This window comes from Penicillium mononematosum (genome assembly GCF_028829835.1).
Source record: "Penicillium mononematosum strain IBT 11891 chromosome Unknown utg000005l:1.0-9366267.0:1.0-9372171.0, whole genome shotgun sequence".
In the NCBI taxonomy this organism is placed as follows: Eukaryota; Fungi; Ascomycota; class Eurotiomycetes; order Eurotiales; family Aspergillaceae; genus Penicillium; species Penicillium mononematosum.
In genome coordinates, this window is record NW_026643275.1 from 5,420,777 (window position 1) to 5,436,996 (window position 16,220).

Consider the following 16,220-nt stretch of genomic DNA (forward strand, 5'->3'; position numbering starts at 1 on the left):
AATATCCCTCACTCAAGGATGTTCCTTTGAACTGTTCTACCTTTGGATTCCTCGGAGGGCATGTTGATGGAATGATGAACCATCAATAACTGATGAAATAGTGCGCTGAAGGCTAAATAGCTTCAACAAAAGAGAGCCTCGGGCCTGAAGAAAGCAGGCGAGGGGATGTGAAAGGAAAGAAAACTTCAAGTCATGAATTCCTATAAGGCTCTATTTTATATGTGCAGGTGCAATACCATACAGACCTATGTATGTATGTACCTACCCAGGTAAATATGTGGCTATACAGATACGTAATTACATCAGCATTTGGCTCCATCAAACAAACAATCAACTACCTACATAGGTAGGTACATGTATATACCTAGGTACCCTTTGAAACAATAGCCAGAATGGGTACTACTAGTAGATTTTCACTGGCCATCCCTGCCGTGTTGCATCCCCCTTGAATGTAGCCATTAGCTCGCCCGGATCGCTCTAACCACTGCTTTTACGTTAAATAACATCTATATTAAATACCAATTGTAGACGATGGAAGGTGTTTGATTCCTGCTGTTTCTTCGGAATTACACCAAGTAACGCATATTGATCATAACACTCTAAAGAAAGGGTCTCATTCGAGTGCTTGCACAACCTGCGCCCAATCTCCAAACCCATAAGCGCCCGGCACACTTTCACCATCGAATAGACTTGCCATAATTACTCGATCAGATTGCTCGCCTTGCCAGGGTTCTCTACCATGTTGGGCAATGATGTTATCATAAACTAGAACATCACCTTCCTGCCAACGGTGCAGAACCCGAATTTCGTCTGTGATCTTTGCCAGATGTGCAAGATACTTTTCAGGAATGGGTGTCCCATCCCCAAACAGCTGTTGAGTGACATTCTTTCGAGCCTCCGTATCACACTGAGTACGTTTCCAATATGCTGCTAACCCAGTGAAGAGAGTCGGCAAGTTTGTACCAGGCTGCGTTCGGATGGCAGGTAGCCGATGCGTCAAGACAAGACCATCCTCAGTCCACTCCCATGTCGTATGCTCCCCTCTGCCATAGCGGGCAATCTGAGCTTCGATCTTGCGCCGTGTTGTCTCTTCGTCATCTCCATCTTGAATTTCCTTACCAAAGGCTTGTTTCAGGGTGGATCCCCCATCGTACTGCTTCTCCACGCGGTATGTCACTTTACTCAGAATTCCTTTCTCGGCTAGTTCGGCGATAAATTCTGGGATCTCTTGCTGTGCGCGGTTGAGTAATTCCAATGAAGAAGAGATCGGTGATTCCCCACCCTTCAATGGGGCACGATGGCCATAGAAAAAGATATACTCGGGCGCATGTGGTACTTGCGGTGATTCGTTGTGGTTGTATATCAGGACCTCCTTGGGGGCTTCGTTGGCCGGAGCGACATTTGGCGCGAGAAGTGGTCTGTCGACTACAATTCCAATAATCTCGTGGGGCTTGTAGCCAAAAGCGTGCGCGAATTTGCTGAAGTCTTCTGCGGTGTGGATTGGTAGATTGCGAAACAGCAGCGTGCCATGTCTGGCGAGCTTCTTGGTTAAAATGCCGTCTTTTGTTTGGAGAACCTTGATTGTCTCTACCACAGAGTCGAGAGTTGCCTTGGCATCGGCCTTGGTGGGTCGCAGCGCAAGCGGGATAACAGTGTTCCTGGGATGCGGTGGTCCGAGGATACGTTGGTTGGAAGTTGGGAGTTTGAACGATTCAAACGTGATGATAGAGTCCTCCAACCAAAGCTTCTCAAATTGCAGCTCTTCGGTAGTTGTTGCCATTCTTTGCTCAGATTAAATGTGATATTGTAAGTGATTGAGCTACCACAGTCAAGCACCTGTCGTACACTTGTAGTTGAGAGCACGACCCCTCACAGCTGCCGAAATGGCGGGGATAGAATTGGATAGTATTGACATGATTCGTGATACAAGACACCTTTCCAGCCCGTTATGGCCTCATCATCAATTGCCGAGCGTTATCGTGATTATGCCATGCGCGTATACGTTTGCGTGCTTGTCTAGGCATCGACCTGATAAACGGGATATACGAGGAGTCCCCATTTGATCATATAAAATGGACATTCTGGGTCCTGTGCATGACAGGGATCAAATTTGCAGTGATTCACCCATATGAAATCCCATACTATAATCATGTCAACATCGGGGCATTCCGAAGCCAAAGCCAGTGTATCAACGACTGAGGAAAGCCAAGATGAACATCCACTACCTCGCCGAAGGTTCTTTTACAGCACCCTTTTTCAAATCCTGGTCGTAGGATTATGTGCATTCTGCGCGCCAGGGATATGGAGTGCAATGAACGGTTTAGGCGTGGGCGGATCACAGAGCCCAGACCTGGTCAACACAGCCAACGCGTTACTATACGCCTTCATGACGTTGACCTGTTTCGCGGGTCCGTTCATCACAAACGCAATCGGCTTTCGCTGGACCCTGACTTTAGGGGTCCATCGGATACCCACTCTATGCAGCGGGGTTATATTTGAACAATCGCACTGGCGCAACATGGCTTGTGTATCTCGGTTGTGTCACTTGCGGCATCAGTGCTGGTTTCTTTTGGAGTGTTGAGGGTGCCATCGCCACAGGATACCCCGAGCAACACAAGCGTGGTCGCTATATTGCAACCTGGTTCACGTTCCGCAATTTCGGCAACATCATTGGTGGTGCTGTCTCTTTGGGCATAAACCACAGGGTCAATCAGCGCGGCCAGGTCGGGCACCAAACTTACCTTGCCTTTATTGCCATCCAGTGTCTTGGACTTGCCATTGGCCCTCTATTGTCAAACCCAGAGAAAGTGCAAAGAGATGATGGAACCCGCATTGAGGCCCCCCGCGGCATCCACTGGCGTGAAGAGCTCCGCACGATGTGGCGGCTGGTAAGGAGTAGGTCGATCTTGCTTCTTGTCCCGCTGTTCTGGTACTTCGGGTGGATCCAGGCATACCCTGGCACATATCTTGCGACTTATTTCACCGTTCGTGCGCGTGCACTCGGAAGCTTTATGTCGGCGGTTGTTGGAACGCTGGCAACTTGGGTGGGTGGGTCGTTAGTAGATCTGCCTTGGTTGAAAGATCGGAAGCATCGAGCAATTGTCACATTCATCGTAATTGCACTTTTGAACAGCGCGACCTGGATCTGGGCGGTCATTATTCAAAACGAATACCGACACACCAACCCTGTGTTGGACTGGGGAGACCAGCGCTCCTTCGGTCGTGGGTTTGGCCTGTATCTCTTTGAGCGCATTAGTCTGGGCTTAGTCGAGAATTATATCTACTGGTGTATAGGGAATTTGTCAGACTCACCAGGCGATCAAATTCGATACAGTTCATTGCTTCGGGGAATTGAAACCGCCGCAGTTGCAGTTGGATTTGGCGTTCAAGCTGTACCGACAGCTTTGATCGCGACAGCGAGCATCAATCTTAGTCTGTGGTTCATCGCCTTACCTTTCAGTTATTATGCCACCCTCCAGGTGGTTCGAAAGTTTGAATTGTTGGAGAAAGGAAGGCATGATCCGGGTGGAAGTGACAGAGTGGCTGAACAGGACGTGGCTGGACGATGAAGGTGGTCTGAGTGGTTTTTAACTTTTTCTCAATATATAACTGTATTCGAATTTCGAAGACCATATCACACATATGTATATTCTAAAGCGTTCTTAAGGTATCATCAAGGCATATAGTTCGGCTACTTGGGCTTCGGGCTTGATTCGACCAAAAGCCCGACGTTATTCTACCGAGGCTCAAGACGCCGTAGATCGAGAATGCCAAGATCCCAATTCGGCTATATGCTGATGGCCGCGATGGTATATATTCGACCGTGGAGATTCTGCGAATATTGAATAAAATTGCAACCATGTACCGATCACAAATTCAACGCGCTCTACGGTCACAATGGCCTGCACTTCGGCAAGGTCAATGTCGGACGGGGTTGTCCCCTCGAGCTCATGCGGCATTCTCCACCTCAGGGCGGCGCGACATTATGGGGATGACTGGCTTTACCGACGAGCAGCTCACAGTTCGTGAAGCTATCTCGCATATTTGTTCCAGATTCCCAAATACGTATTGGCAGGAGCGTGATCAACAAGAAAAAGACCCGAAGGAATTCCATGCTGCGTTGGCGAAAGATGGATGGCTTGGCATTGCTTTGCCCGAATCCCTCGGGGGCGCAGGTCTAGGTACAGTTGCGCAGATGTTTTGTTTTGTTCTCATGTAGACTACTAACCGCCTTTCAGGTATCTCTGAGGCCACGATGATGATGCAGACGATTACACAATCTGGCGCAGGTATGGCCGGTGCTCAGGCTATTCACGCCAACGTTTATGCGACACAGCCATTGGCCAAGTTTGGCACCAAGGAACAGCTAGAGACTACCATTCCGAATATTATCAACGGCACATGGCGCACATGCTTTGGTGTCACTGAGCCAAACACCGGCCTTGAAACTCTCAAGCTCACGACATTGGCTAGCAAAACTGATGACGGATATTCGGTCACCGGTCAGAAGATCTGGATAACATGTGCGCAAGTGGCATCGAAAATGATACTCCTCGCCCGAACCACGCCTCTTGAAGAAGTCAAAAAGTCCAGCGAGGGCCTCTCCTTATTTTGTATCGACATCGACCGCGAAAACCCTGGCTTGGATCTGCGCAAGATCAAGAAGATGGGCGGACGTGCTGTGGACGCCAACGAGGTCTTCTTTGATAATTATAAGATTCCTGCAAACACGTTAATTGGCGAGGAGAACCAAGGCTTTAAGATTATCCTCCACGGCATGAACGCAGAGCGATGCCTTCTAGCCGGTGAAGCACTTGGTCTTGGCTATGCCGCTCTGGAAAAGGCCTCACAGTATGCGAAGGATAGGGTTGTTTTTGGGCGGCCAATTGGTCAGAATCAGGGTGTAGCGCATCCGTTGGCTGATGCGTTCATGAAACTGGAGGCGGCGAAGCTGGCTACCTACCACGCAGCACGTCTCTATGATACCAGTGATGGATCGGTGCCTTTCCATGAAATTGGGGTCGCGTGCAACAGTGCGAAGTACTTGGCTGCAGAGGCCGCTTTCACGGCGTGTGAGCGGGCAGTTCTGGCGCATGGTGGTATGGGATATGCGGTTGAGTACGATGTCGAACGGTATATGCGCGAATGTTTCGTACCTCGCATTGCACCTGTGAGTCGGGAGATGATCTTGAATTATGTGAGCGAGAAGGTCCTTGATTTACCTAGAAGCTACTAAGTACTATCTGTACAATAAATGAGAATAGACTTACGCACACATCCTGTTGTCAAGTGTTGATTGAAACGGAGAAGATGGGATGCCCAGAATCCAGTATTTTCCTTTGTTTATTCTTAACCAACGTAGACGAGAATGTCTGGCAGTCCAGATAAGACTGTGCGCAACATGGATACATTCTAGTATAGCCAAATATAATAAATTGATGTTTGGAGTATTCGCCCGGTAACGGGCTGACAACGAGGCGTCCCCAATTGGCGGGGAGGAGTTGACCTTCTCCGGTCTGATTGTCGGACCGGCGGACCCACTTCGCTGAGCTTCCGCCTTTTATTTCTTCCCCCTCTCTTCTCCAGACTTTCAATTGTCTTGCTCTATTTGGTGATTTTTGGATACTCTCATCCATCTCATCATGCTTCCCCAGACCCGGGCCCGTGTGCCCGCCGCTCTCCGGAGCTTGTCCCGGTCTAACCCTGCGTAAGTTGCTTCAATTGCCATTGCTTCTCCAGTGACTAACTTCTATTTTCTCTCTAGTCGGACTCTCTCAACCACTCTGCCTCGCTTCCAGAATGATAAGGCCCTCAACAAGGTCTCCCGCCACATCACCCAGCCCAAGGCACAGGGTGCCTCCCAGGCAATGCTGTACGCCGTCGGTTTGAAAGAGGAGGACATGAACAAGGCCCAGGTCGGAATCTCGTCGGTGTGGTTCAATGGCAACCCTTGCAACATGCATTTGCTTGACCTGAACAACAAGGTCCGCCAGGGTGTCCAGGATCAGGACTTGATTGGCTTCCAGTTCAACACCGTCGGTGTCAGTGATGCAATCAGTATGGGTACCTCCGGTATGCGTTACTCCTTGCAGAGTCGTGACCTTATTGCCGATTCCGTCGAGACCGTGATGGGTGGGCAGTGGTACGATGCCAACATCAGTATTCCCGGTTGTGACAAGAACATGCCCGGTGTTCTGATGGCTATGGGCCGTATCAACCGCCCCAGTCTGATGGTCTACGGTGGAACCATCAAGCCCGGTTGCGCTGCTACCCAGAACAATGCCGATATCGATATTGTATCTGCTTTCCAGGCCTACGGTCAATTCCTTACCAAGGAGATCACCGAGCCCCAGCGCTTTGACGTCATCCGTCACGCCTGCCCCGGGGAGGGAGCTTGTGGTGGTATGTACACTGCCAACACCATGGCCTCCGCCATTGAGACCATGGGTATGACCCTTCCCGGTTCATCCTCCAACCCGGCCAACTCCCAGGCCAAGTACCTTGAGTGTCTCGCCGCTGGTGGTGCCATCAAAAGGCTGCTCGCCGAGGACATTCGCCCTCGTGATATTCTTACTCGCCAGGCCTTTGAGAATGCCATGGTTGTCGTCAACATCACTGGTGGCTCTACCAACGCGGTGCTGCACTTGATTGCCATCGCTGACTCAGTCGGCATCAAGCTCACCATTGATGACTTCCAGGCTGTGTCCGACCGGATTCCCTTCCTGGCTGACCTCAAGCCCTCTGGCAAGTACGTCATGGCCGATCTGCACGCCATCGGTGGTACCCCGGCACTCCTGAAGCTGCTCCTCAAGGAGGGTCTTATTGATGGCTCTGGTATGACCGTTACTGGTGAGACCATGGCTCAGAACCTGGAGAAGGTCCCGGACTTCCCTGAGGACCAGAAGATCATCCGCCCCTTCTCCAACCCTATCAAGGAGACTGGTCACATTCAGATCCTCCGTGGCTCGCTGGCCCCCGGTGGCAGTGTCGGCAAGATCACTGGTAAGGAGGGAATGTGCTTTACCGGAAAGGCCCGCGTGTTCGATAGTGAGGATGATTTCATTGCCGCTCTTGAGCGAGGCGAAATTAAGAAGGAGGAGAAGACCGTTGTTGTCATTCGCTACTGCGGTCCTAAGGGTGGCCCTGGAATGCCTGGTACGTACAATGAATCTACAAACTCGCTGATCATAATGCTAACATTATTATAGAAATGCTCAAGCCCTCCAGTGCCCTCATGGGTTACGGTCTCGGTCAATCCTGTGCTCTCATCACTGATGGTCGCTTCTCCGGTGGCTCTCACGGCTTCTTGATCGGTCACATTGTGCCCGAGGCGGCCGTTGGTGGTCCCATCGGCCTTGTCAATGACGGTGATATTATCACCATCGATGCCGACAAGCGCCTTCTTGATGTCGAGCTCTCCGATGCTGAGTTTGCCGACCGCAAGCAGAAGTGGGAAGCCCGCAAGGCTGCTGGTGACCTCCCTGAGACTGGTCTCACCATGCGTGGTACTCTGGGCAAATATGCCAGAACCGTCCAGGATGCCAGCCAGGGCTGTATCACTGATGCTCTAGAGTAAAGCTTTCCTTGGTTTCTTCTTTTTTTTTGGGTCTCGGGCCATGTCTGAAATACAAAAGCGATTCCCCGTTATGGAGCCTGTGTTATATATGATATCATTTTCAATAATACTTTCTTTCTTGTTCAATCGGATTGCCTTTGGCTTTTCATTTTGGGTTCGTGTTGGGTTCTACAATGTCGACCATCGGGCCTTTGGGCTGACCCACATTGCGATCGCGAAACCGATGAAGTAGCAATAGACCCTTAGTCCAGGCTCGGTTTTCATGTACGACAATGGCGACGTACAGGGTTTTCGATTCTCTTGCCCCACACGAGGCTACTCAGCGCCGGCGTGTCGGGGAGATACCCAATCTTCCTCATCTCGCTAGTCTCGATATTAGTCTTTAACAGGTGGCGACCTTCAATTCTGGTGCTGAGGCTCGGCTCGATGGATACCTTCGGAACAAGGATGATGGCGGCATCAAAGTCATTCTTGAGACAAAACGCGGACTCCGTCATTTCCACGAGCCCCAGGGCTCAACATTCAATGCAGGAAGCTGCTGAAGTTGTGTCTTTGCTGCAGATATATGAACCAGCTTGTACAAAGTAAGTATGATCCCGTTGGGAGAAATGCGACCAAGGATCTGATCGCTAATGCACAGGCACAGGCCCGTCTATGTTGTTTCGCAAGAACAAGACGGAAAACAGATATGGGTTATGCCAGCATTCTTCACCCAGAACTACTTGGATTATATTGCGCATAGGAGAAAATCTTTCCTGGGAAAACCGGACTTTCTGCAGATGAATCGTTTCGGACCATGGATCATTGACAATTGCGGTATTGGCCCCAGTCATTGTACTTGACGGTAGTTAGGGACTACTGTCGACATCCTCGCCGCTGGGTCTTATTCAAGACCCATTATTACAGTTTCCTACGTTGCAAGTCGTAGGCCAATTGGCAGCTGTGCCTTGATTTCTTTCAAAATTCATGTCTTCAGGTTTGTTCCTTGTCAGTTCAGTGATATTCCTATCCACGAGGCACCGGAAGACGGCAAATGACTAGTGAATAGAGGGCAAATCAACAAATCAACAACCCCAAGCAGCAATGCCGGCGCCATATTCACAACAGATCAAGGATGCTAGGGACCTGCGAGTACTCAATGTGCACAGATCGCTTGAAGTGTAGCTCGCTCATTCCCGTGATCTTGTTATACAGGAGAATGAGTCCGATGCGGAGGGCTTTCTCGTCTGCAAGATCCTCGACTTTCTTGTCACGGTTGGGTTCCATGTCCTGATAGTATTAGTAGTATTATCTTAGTTTAGAAAAGTATACTCACCGTATAAATGAAGGTGAGAGAAAAGTGAGAGAAAAGTGAGAAGGATCTAAAATATAAGTCAGAAAATTTTTAATGGAATGGTACTTATAATAACACACCATCTGAAACGAGACATGTCCTCATCGGAAGGCCAGTCGCGCTGCAGTGCACCTTGGGAACTGCTATCCTCGTGATCAGAGGTGAGATCAATCACCTCTTTCAGGGGCATTGTTCTTAGAGGAGGACGGTTCTAAGAAGACAATATAAGGTGCGACGAAGTGTGTATGTTAGAGGAGGACGGCTCTAGGGAGAAAATAAGAGGGGCGAAGGTGGTGTGAAGAGAGAAGGAGGAAGGAAGAAAGAAACAGATAAAAAGTTATATTTATAAATTATCGTACCAAGGCAGTAATTAGGTTACATGTATAATCAACTAACTTCCAAGGTTATATAGAGGTTGCAAGTACTACAGCCTACGTTACCGCGAGCGCTATCAGATGGCGCTCCCGGCCATTTCATATATGTATATTCATTTGCGGATGTAATCTGGCTATGCGATAGCCGCTAGACCTAAGAGAAGACGAAGACGACGGCGAGGAGGGCAATAGACCCAACCCTACCGCTCGACTAGACGCTTAGCGATAGTGAGCTAGTTAGCAGGCGGGGCGGGGGGGTTACCGCGGTGCGGGGGTCGGCGCTCGCGGGAGGCTTATACATTATATTAGCTATATCCAAACAGCAATAGATCTGGATTTTCTTAAGTAACATTACCGGCATCTTAGAAGAGAAAATAAGAGAGCACGACGAATTGTCTGAGCGATGATGCCGAAGTTCGACTTGTTAGCTGTGTATGTTTGAGACCTTCCCGTAACGCCCTTTCCCGTTCAGGTCGGCGGGAACTGGCTCTGATATCGCTGAGAAGGTTCCCCAGTTCTGCATCCCAGGCTACTTTCTTGAATGTCAATGTCAATTCTAAGGCACGCTCAATGGATAACTCACCTCCGGTATCGGGATTAGCCCCCGCGTCTGCCTCCTCTTAAGCCAAGATCCCGTCGTCAGACCACTGCTCAACTCTGTCCGGAGATTCAGAGTCAGACGAAGAATCAGCTGGGGGACATAATCATTGTCCGCTTTTGGGTCGTCGAGCTCTGGCTCATTCTACAAAGCATCGATATCTGCAGGGCCATATCCGTGTTCGCCGTGTCTGTGTTCACAGTCTTCGGTGTCTCGCCTTCATTCAAAAGCTCAAGCGTATAGGCCGAAACTTGTTTTCTCAATAATGGCAAGGGTATTCTGTCGTGTTGATAGGATTGGGATTCTGTCACTACTGACGGTCCATCCGTGAGTAGCTGGAAAGTGGATCCCGAGCGATGGACTCGAGTATCGGCCATCTATTCTCATTGCCGCACTGACAGTCCGCAGCTGCGACCTACCTAGCACGCACTTGGGCAGGCTAGTCGAACACCCCTGTAGGATTCGAAGCTACTTCCCTGTCATGACAACAGGGCGGGCCATCAGGGAAGAGTCGACTAACTCTTCCCCGAGGGGGCTTCTCGGACACTTCCCCTGCTGTACCTGAAAAGTCACCTTTCTCGATTAAGGCTAGCAACTTTGCTTGGTGAGACACATTGACTTTGTCCTGTTTGTAAAGATCTGCGTAAAAGTTTTCGATTTAGCCTGCTCGAAGACCATCGGTATCCTGAGAAGGTCGGGCTCGACGTGCGCGTACAGCACCTAGGGTGATCTGGGGGGCATTGCCCACGCCAGAACGAAACGGATTGATGGCGGTCCGGGTGATTGGGATTTTATCGCCCTAGGCGCATCACGAATTGCCCGAGAGCGTCTAGACTCAGAATGGCTTATCTTTCCCTTCTACCGCCCAGCCAATTTCCACGCAGCTGCCATAGTCAGTTCAGGTCCACGTCAAGCCTAACACAAACCAAGAGGTGAGTGCTCTGTGTCACATACATGAACAGTGACCGATTCAATGGAACGGGGCACTAGTGATAGGGCATCCTTGAGGGCCCGAATAGAGCCGGTTACCACAACGGACAACGAGAGGCTCTTGCTGTCCGTGACACATCATAGGTCCGTAACAAAAGCGTCCATGGTATATATCGCCGCCTCGCCCTGCAGTAGAGGCATTTGGGTGATATCATCAATGTCCACAACATCACAGCTGACGGGGTGGATGTCCATATCCTACCCATAGGGTATCCACTGAAGACTAACTATGCCCCTTCGCAGACGTCTATCGCCCGTCTTCATGGATCCCATGCGGGACCTAGATTTTGGCGACGAAGCAAGTATTGGGGTCTCATGGATTTCCCTAGTGTCCTTTCACTAACGACGTGCACAGTGACCGTTCGCGGAGTCGGCTGTCTTCGTGTTCCACGTAGGCGTGTCCGTTAAGAACCATGTTGAGCGGTGGGCAGGGGGTACGACTAATTGGTGCTGACGTGAAGTAAATTGTTTTAACCCCGTGTTCCTCATCACGGATGACGCGGTGGAATAAGACGCATACTCCGGACTTGTAATGCGTAGCACGATGACTGTCAGTCCCTAGTCCACTTCTTCAATCAAAGCCACAAAGTCGGAAAGAAGGAAAAGTGTAGGAAAAGTGTCCACGATCTAGCAAAAACAAGCCTTTTTGTAGAGTGCATCAAGCAAAAAAGTGCAGTATGCCAGCAAGTAACTCTTGTGGAATCATATATTCACGGGAGACCGGATTGTCTCCACAATATGTGCCTGTCGTCGCTCATCAATAGCGGTACGATCGATCATTCTTCCTATTCGCTCGAGTGCTTGAAGGTCTGTCGCTGTGGCCCAAGGCTGATGTTCCAAATGTCGAATGGCTGTCTGTATCCCAGTGACTGCATCCACAGCAGGAGGTACGAGTTGTTCCGGCAAGGTGGACACAATGGCGTCATCCATCTCCTGTAGAGTAGGTTCACCCTCAACGTTAAGACCGCCAACATTTAATACATCCTCCAAATCCTCGTCCACGGGATGAGTGAAGTTTTCAAGGCTGGTAAGCGTTCGACCTTCAGGGTTGTTTCGCGTGACGATCTCGTAGAGACTCGTCAGATCGGGTGTTTTGGGAGCAGTGATGAACTCGATCTGCGGATCCATTAGGCTGCTCTTCCGGAACGCTCTGTAGATAATTGCGTTTGCAAGATCGTAACGCCAGCTCTTGGTGATCCAGGATATTGTGTGATATAGACTCATCGTGTAAATTGGGTTCTGGGGCGATCCCTTAGCCGCCACAATGTATGCAAGCCATTGCCTGCGATAGTAGTGTTTGAGAGTCTGGGAAATTCCCAAGCTGATCGGCTGTTGTTCATTCGAAGTGCCGGATTGAGATGGAAACAGTTGGACATGCACATTGGGAGGCGGCGGCGTAGCTTCTACGGCAGCTTGGTGATCTGGATTATTGTCCAGCAGAAGCAAAACTCTACGATCCCCTATATGGCTATAGAAGAAGAGCAGCCATTCTTGCATAATCGATTGCGTTAGCCAGGCCTGTCGATGATATCGCCAATGGATGTCCATGGCTTTAAGGTTCACCCTGCGAAGTGCCTCCGGCGTATGCGTATGTCCGATGACCCAGAGGGGTAATCGATCTGACCCAGTGCTGTTGGTGCAGAGCATGAGGCAGACGCGGGAGTTTTCCCTCTTTGTTGCGAACTGGTCCTGGGTCGGGGAGACCCCGAATGGAGGCTTCCTCCAGAAAAGGCCGGTCTCATCCATGTTGTATATATCGTCTTCTGGGAATTCTCCACAAAACGTTTTCAGTGCTTTCATTTCCTTGCGACTAGTTTTGGGTGGGGGTGGAGGCACGCCATCTTGGCGATCACGGATTTGAATGGAATATCGTTTTTTGAATCTGTTCAGCCAACCATTGCTAAAGTGAGGATGTGGCAGGGTCTGGTATTCTGGGATTTGATTCCAGATTTCGCGTGCCTTGGTAATAATAACATCGGCTGAGGGTGTTGGGCCGGGTTCCTGGCTCGCAAGCCATTCACAAAGTGGCGTCTCCAGGAGAGGCCATTGTGGTGCTAGTTGACGACTTAAGGTGGATGCAGGACCGGAATCGAGATGATCAAACTTTTTGGAGAGTATGGATGAGATGGTAGATTGGGAGAGGCTCCGTCCATAGGTTCGTTCGAACCAAGCAGAACATTGGGATTGCGATGGACGAGGGTTTTGACTTTGTGCCCAAACTCGAAGAGATTGCTTCTGCGTCCCAGAGATACCTAAAGCCGGACGTTTTGATGGCGTGGACATGGTATGGATGGTCTTATGCGAGTGCAATTCACTTGGAAAATAAATTTTCGGCGAGGGTAAGCCGGGGACTCAATAGTACGGTAATTACGATCAAACTCGATACGTGTTTTACTCGATCTACAGCCTTTATCGAGGTGGTAATTGTGTTATTCTCGGTTTTATTACGATTATCGCCCATCTAGCGCATGTCGATATTCTCCCATTTACGTATATCTGTTGACGGGGGTAAAAAAAAAGAAAAGAAAGGAAAATAAGAAATTGAAGCATTGAAAATCACAATCAATTATATATGATAGGCAAGGAATCACAGGTATCAATATACATATAAAGAAGAAAACAGACCCATTCGCGCTTGAAGGGAAAATACTCGAACGCCAACAAACTTCCCCGGTATAACAAGACCCCACCAAGGCTCGCCCCGACTCGACAATTCCCACCATCCAAATCTCCGAAATTTCGGCACTTGATCAGAACCGATTCCCCGGAGTGCTCCCTGGTGCCTCCCAGATCATGGGATGGCCTTCCAGCTCCGTGGCCACCACGGCTGCAGGGGACGTTGAGGAGGCTCATTCCAGCTCCAGTGGCCCTGCTGCACTGACGTGGGCACAGAGCCAGAGGTAACTTCCGCCCCAGGGGAAAATGTGCGCATATTCGGATCCGGACTGGAAACGGCGCTGGTATCGATATGGCCCGTAGTGTGGGTTGGGGCAGTACTTTCCGCTTCACTTTTCCCGTTACCGTATGGCCCGCCGTGGTTGAACAGTGCCCAGCGTGCGGTTCGTTCCGTGCGCCCATCTTCCGATGACATCCACTGCGAGTACACGCGGTTGCGGCCGAGGACGAAGAACAGTGCCACCAGTAGGGCCACGAATACGACAGCTGCAACGGCGATACCTGCAATAGCTCCTGTGCTAAGCCCATGCTTACCCCCAGAAGAGTCATCATCGCCGCTTTGGTCGCCACCGGAACCGCTACCTCCACCTTCGGCGGGCATGGGCTGGCCTGGGAGTAGCATATAAGGGTATTTCAGAGCTCTTGCGTATTGTGTTTCCCATGTCTGGGTTTTGTTCTGCGGATTCAAAAGGTCAGCCTGAACGGGTGCCCCAGGGAAACTGAGAGTCATACCGGATTGATTACTCCGACCATTCCATTCTTAATGCATGAATCTATTGCCGTGCAATAGAAGAATGAGGGCTACATCAAACCATTGTTAGCCTCAGTCCAAGGTCGTGGATATTCTTTTTGACTATATACATACATTTGTATCGTTCACTCGCAAGGTCCAAGTTGGGGGCTACGTCGCATATATTAGCCACGCTGCTTTGGAGAACATTTTGCAATTCGAGTTTATTATACTCACTGGTCCGACAAGTTGTCCATTGTGCTCGTTGAAAGTCTCGAAAGCACCCGAATAATAGACGTCTTCACTGGCTGGGACACAAGGAGCGAGGTAATCTGCTTTTACGACGGAATGGTTTGTTGGGTAAAATTCAAAAACGACGATGTCGCCCACTTTGGCTGTTACATCGGTTGGAACAAATTGATGTGGATTTGATTTGGGTCCCACCTGGATTGTATGAGTCGAGATACCGGTCGAGGAAGAAGTTGTTGAAGTTGCGGTCGATGATCCTGCAGCCACTGTCATGGTCGCCAAAGCTAGCCATGCCAGTGGCCAGGCCAGCTGGCTCACAAACATTGTACAGGGGAGTGTTGACTAGATGGAAACACAATATGCACACCGCAATCTAGTGAGTTGGATTTCCGCTGCGGAAGAAAATGGGGACGAGGGTGAGAAAAGAAGACTAGGCTAGAAGACAAAGAAATTCAAAATCAAAGCCAGCTCTCTGACAGGGATTATTAGTATTGGGGATACCTTTGGGCTGAACTCCACCGTAGATCTTTGATGGCTTCTTTTGATAGGGAGGGTGTGGCCCAAAGTAGTTAGTGAGTTGGTATGTATATTAACTCTTTAAATGCAATGACCTATTTGTCTAGCGCATCACGCATCATGCAGTGGGCAATTCCACTACTAAAGGAGCAGCCTTTTCCAAAAGCCTCCTCTGGTAACTCCTTCCGAGCAGCACTATGTCGAGACATTCACTGCTCTCTTCATTTCGGATATAATGGACATTGACTACGTTTTTGAAAACTGCCAAGCCCACGTGGACTCAGACGGCATCACAGAATTTGCTGCGGTCAAGGAAGTCAACCTTGCACGGCTTACATCGCATGCACTCCTCAGGCCCCTCATGTCCCTTAGTACCCTCGGGCCTCTTTGTTCCATTAAAAGCCGTTTCTGCGCCTCAAAGACTTGAAGCCTGACGGATTTATTTTGGAATTTTGCCTTCGACACATTAAAGAACATGAAACTTGAACAAGCATGCTGTGCAGTGCGATGGTGTGAAGGTTCGATATAATGGACATGGCTCGATGATGTTAGGTCAAAAAGTGTCATGCGGGGAAGCAAGCCCCCAAGCACAATGTACAATTTATCCATTTTACCCTACAACGATGACGACGCCCTAAGTCTACCGCCTAACATCGTATCGGCAGCCTGTGCTCGAAGTAGTCTAGGCTTTGTCTGTATAGGGCTAGCCCACGTTGCATTGTGAGGCTGAGAGACTGCCACGATATGACCAACGCCAAGACTGCCCTATGATTCGAGGGCTTATTAGGCCAATGCCGTTGCCAAGAACCTTCGTTTCAATCTCTTCGTTCCGATCGCGGCTCCTTTGTGAACGTTCAATGCTAGTTTCGGATTCATTTAGTATTTTGCCCACCGAAGTTTGGAGTGCACGTGCTAGGTTAATAACCGTGTGCCCACCCTGTATTTATTGTTGCTTTTTGAGGTTCATGCTAATCGAATTTTGATATCACAAAGTCTCCTAGAACGTAGAGAGAATTTACGACCGCAAGTACCTAGGTAGGCCCATGCTTTGCATGAAAAAAAGGTCACCCGATTTTATTCCAACGGCGGAGCGCGATAATCCGCCCAAGGAACCCCATAATAATGTTGTTCATGTAGAAAATATTCTGTAACCGGAGTTCAATTACAAGATGGACTTA

General features: G+C 49.6%; 8 protein-coding genes across 8 annotated transcripts; 4 read left to right on the forward strand and 4 right to left on the reverse strand.

Annotated features, from left to right (window-relative positions):
* Nucleotides 1-613: 613 nt before the first annotated feature.
* On the reverse strand, nt 614-1,780 carry N7519_010231 (Taurine catabolism dioxygenase TauD/TfdA; the record flags this gene model as incomplete). The annotated part of the gene is made up of 1 exon (XM_057297004.1): nt 614-1,780. One exon carries the CDS (start codon nt 1,778-1,780, stop codon nt 614-616), a length of 1,167 nt encoding a protein of 388 aa, XP_057144886.1.
* A 531-nt stretch (nt 1,781-2,311) lies between these two features.
* On the forward strand, nt 2,312-3,569 carry N7519_010232 (Major facilitator superfamily domain general substrate transporter; the record flags this gene model as incomplete). The annotated part of the gene is made up of 2 exons (XM_057297005.1): nt 2,312-2,408; nt 2,485-3,569. 2 exons carry the CDS (start codon nt 2,312-2,314, stop codon nt 3,567-3,569), a joined length of 1,182 nt encoding a protein of 393 aa, XP_057144887.1.
* A 290-nt stretch (nt 3,570-3,859) lies between these two features.
* N7519_010233 (acyl-CoA dehydrogenase family protein) lies at nt 3,860-5,236 on the forward strand (the record flags this gene model as incomplete). Its single annotated transcript, XM_057297006.1, has 2 exons — nt 3,860-4,181; nt 4,239-5,236. The coding sequence occupies 2 exons, from the start codon at nt 3,860-3,862 to the stop codon at nt 5,234-5,236; spliced, it is 1,320 nt and encodes a 439-aa protein (XP_057144888.1).
* Nucleotides 5,237-5,642: 406 nt separating this feature from the next.
* ilv3 (dihydroxy-acid dehydratase ILV3) lies at nt 5,643-7,576 on the forward strand (the record flags this gene model as incomplete). Its single annotated transcript, XM_057297007.1, has 3 exons — nt 5,643-5,707; nt 5,765-7,155; nt 7,209-7,576. The coding sequence occupies 3 exons, from the start codon at nt 5,643-5,645 to the stop codon at nt 7,574-7,576; spliced, it is 1,824 nt and encodes a 607-aa protein (XP_057144889.1).
* Nucleotides 7,577-7,848: 272 nt separating this feature from the next.
* On the forward strand, nt 7,849-8,118 carry N7519_010235 (uncharacterized protein; the record flags this gene model as incomplete). Its single annotated transcript, XM_057297008.1, has 2 exons — nt 7,849-7,908; nt 7,966-8,118. The coding sequence occupies 2 exons, from the start codon at nt 7,849-7,851 to the stop codon at nt 8,116-8,118; spliced, it is 213 nt and encodes a 70-aa protein (XP_057144890.1).
* Nucleotides 8,119-8,674: 556 nt separating this feature from the next.
* Nucleotides 8,675-9,099, reverse strand: N7519_010236 (uncharacterized protein; the record flags this gene model as incomplete). The annotated part of the gene is made up of 3 exons (XM_057297009.1): nt 8,675-8,845; nt 8,892-8,937; nt 9,005-9,099. 3 exons carry the CDS (start codon nt 9,097-9,099, stop codon nt 8,675-8,677), a joined length of 312 nt encoding a protein of 103 aa, XP_057144891.1.
* Nucleotides 9,100-11,573: 2,474 nt separating this feature from the next.
* Nucleotides 11,574-13,154, reverse strand: N7519_010237 (uncharacterized protein; the record flags this gene model as incomplete). The annotated part of the gene is made up of 1 exon (XM_057297010.1): nt 11,574-13,154. One exon carries the CDS (start codon nt 13,152-13,154, stop codon nt 11,574-11,576), a length of 1,581 nt encoding a protein of 526 aa, XP_057144892.1.
* A 508-nt stretch (nt 13,155-13,662) lies between these two features.
* On the reverse strand, nt 13,663-14,850 carry N7519_010238 (cupredoxin domain-containing protein; the record flags this gene model as incomplete). Its single annotated transcript, XM_057297011.1, has 4 exons — nt 13,663-14,223; nt 14,280-14,348; nt 14,413-14,448; nt 14,515-14,850. 4 exons carry the CDS (start codon nt 14,848-14,850, stop codon nt 13,663-13,665), a joined length of 1,002 nt encoding a protein of 333 aa, XP_057144893.1.
* Between the last annotated feature and the right edge of the window lie 1,370 nt (nt 14,851-16,220).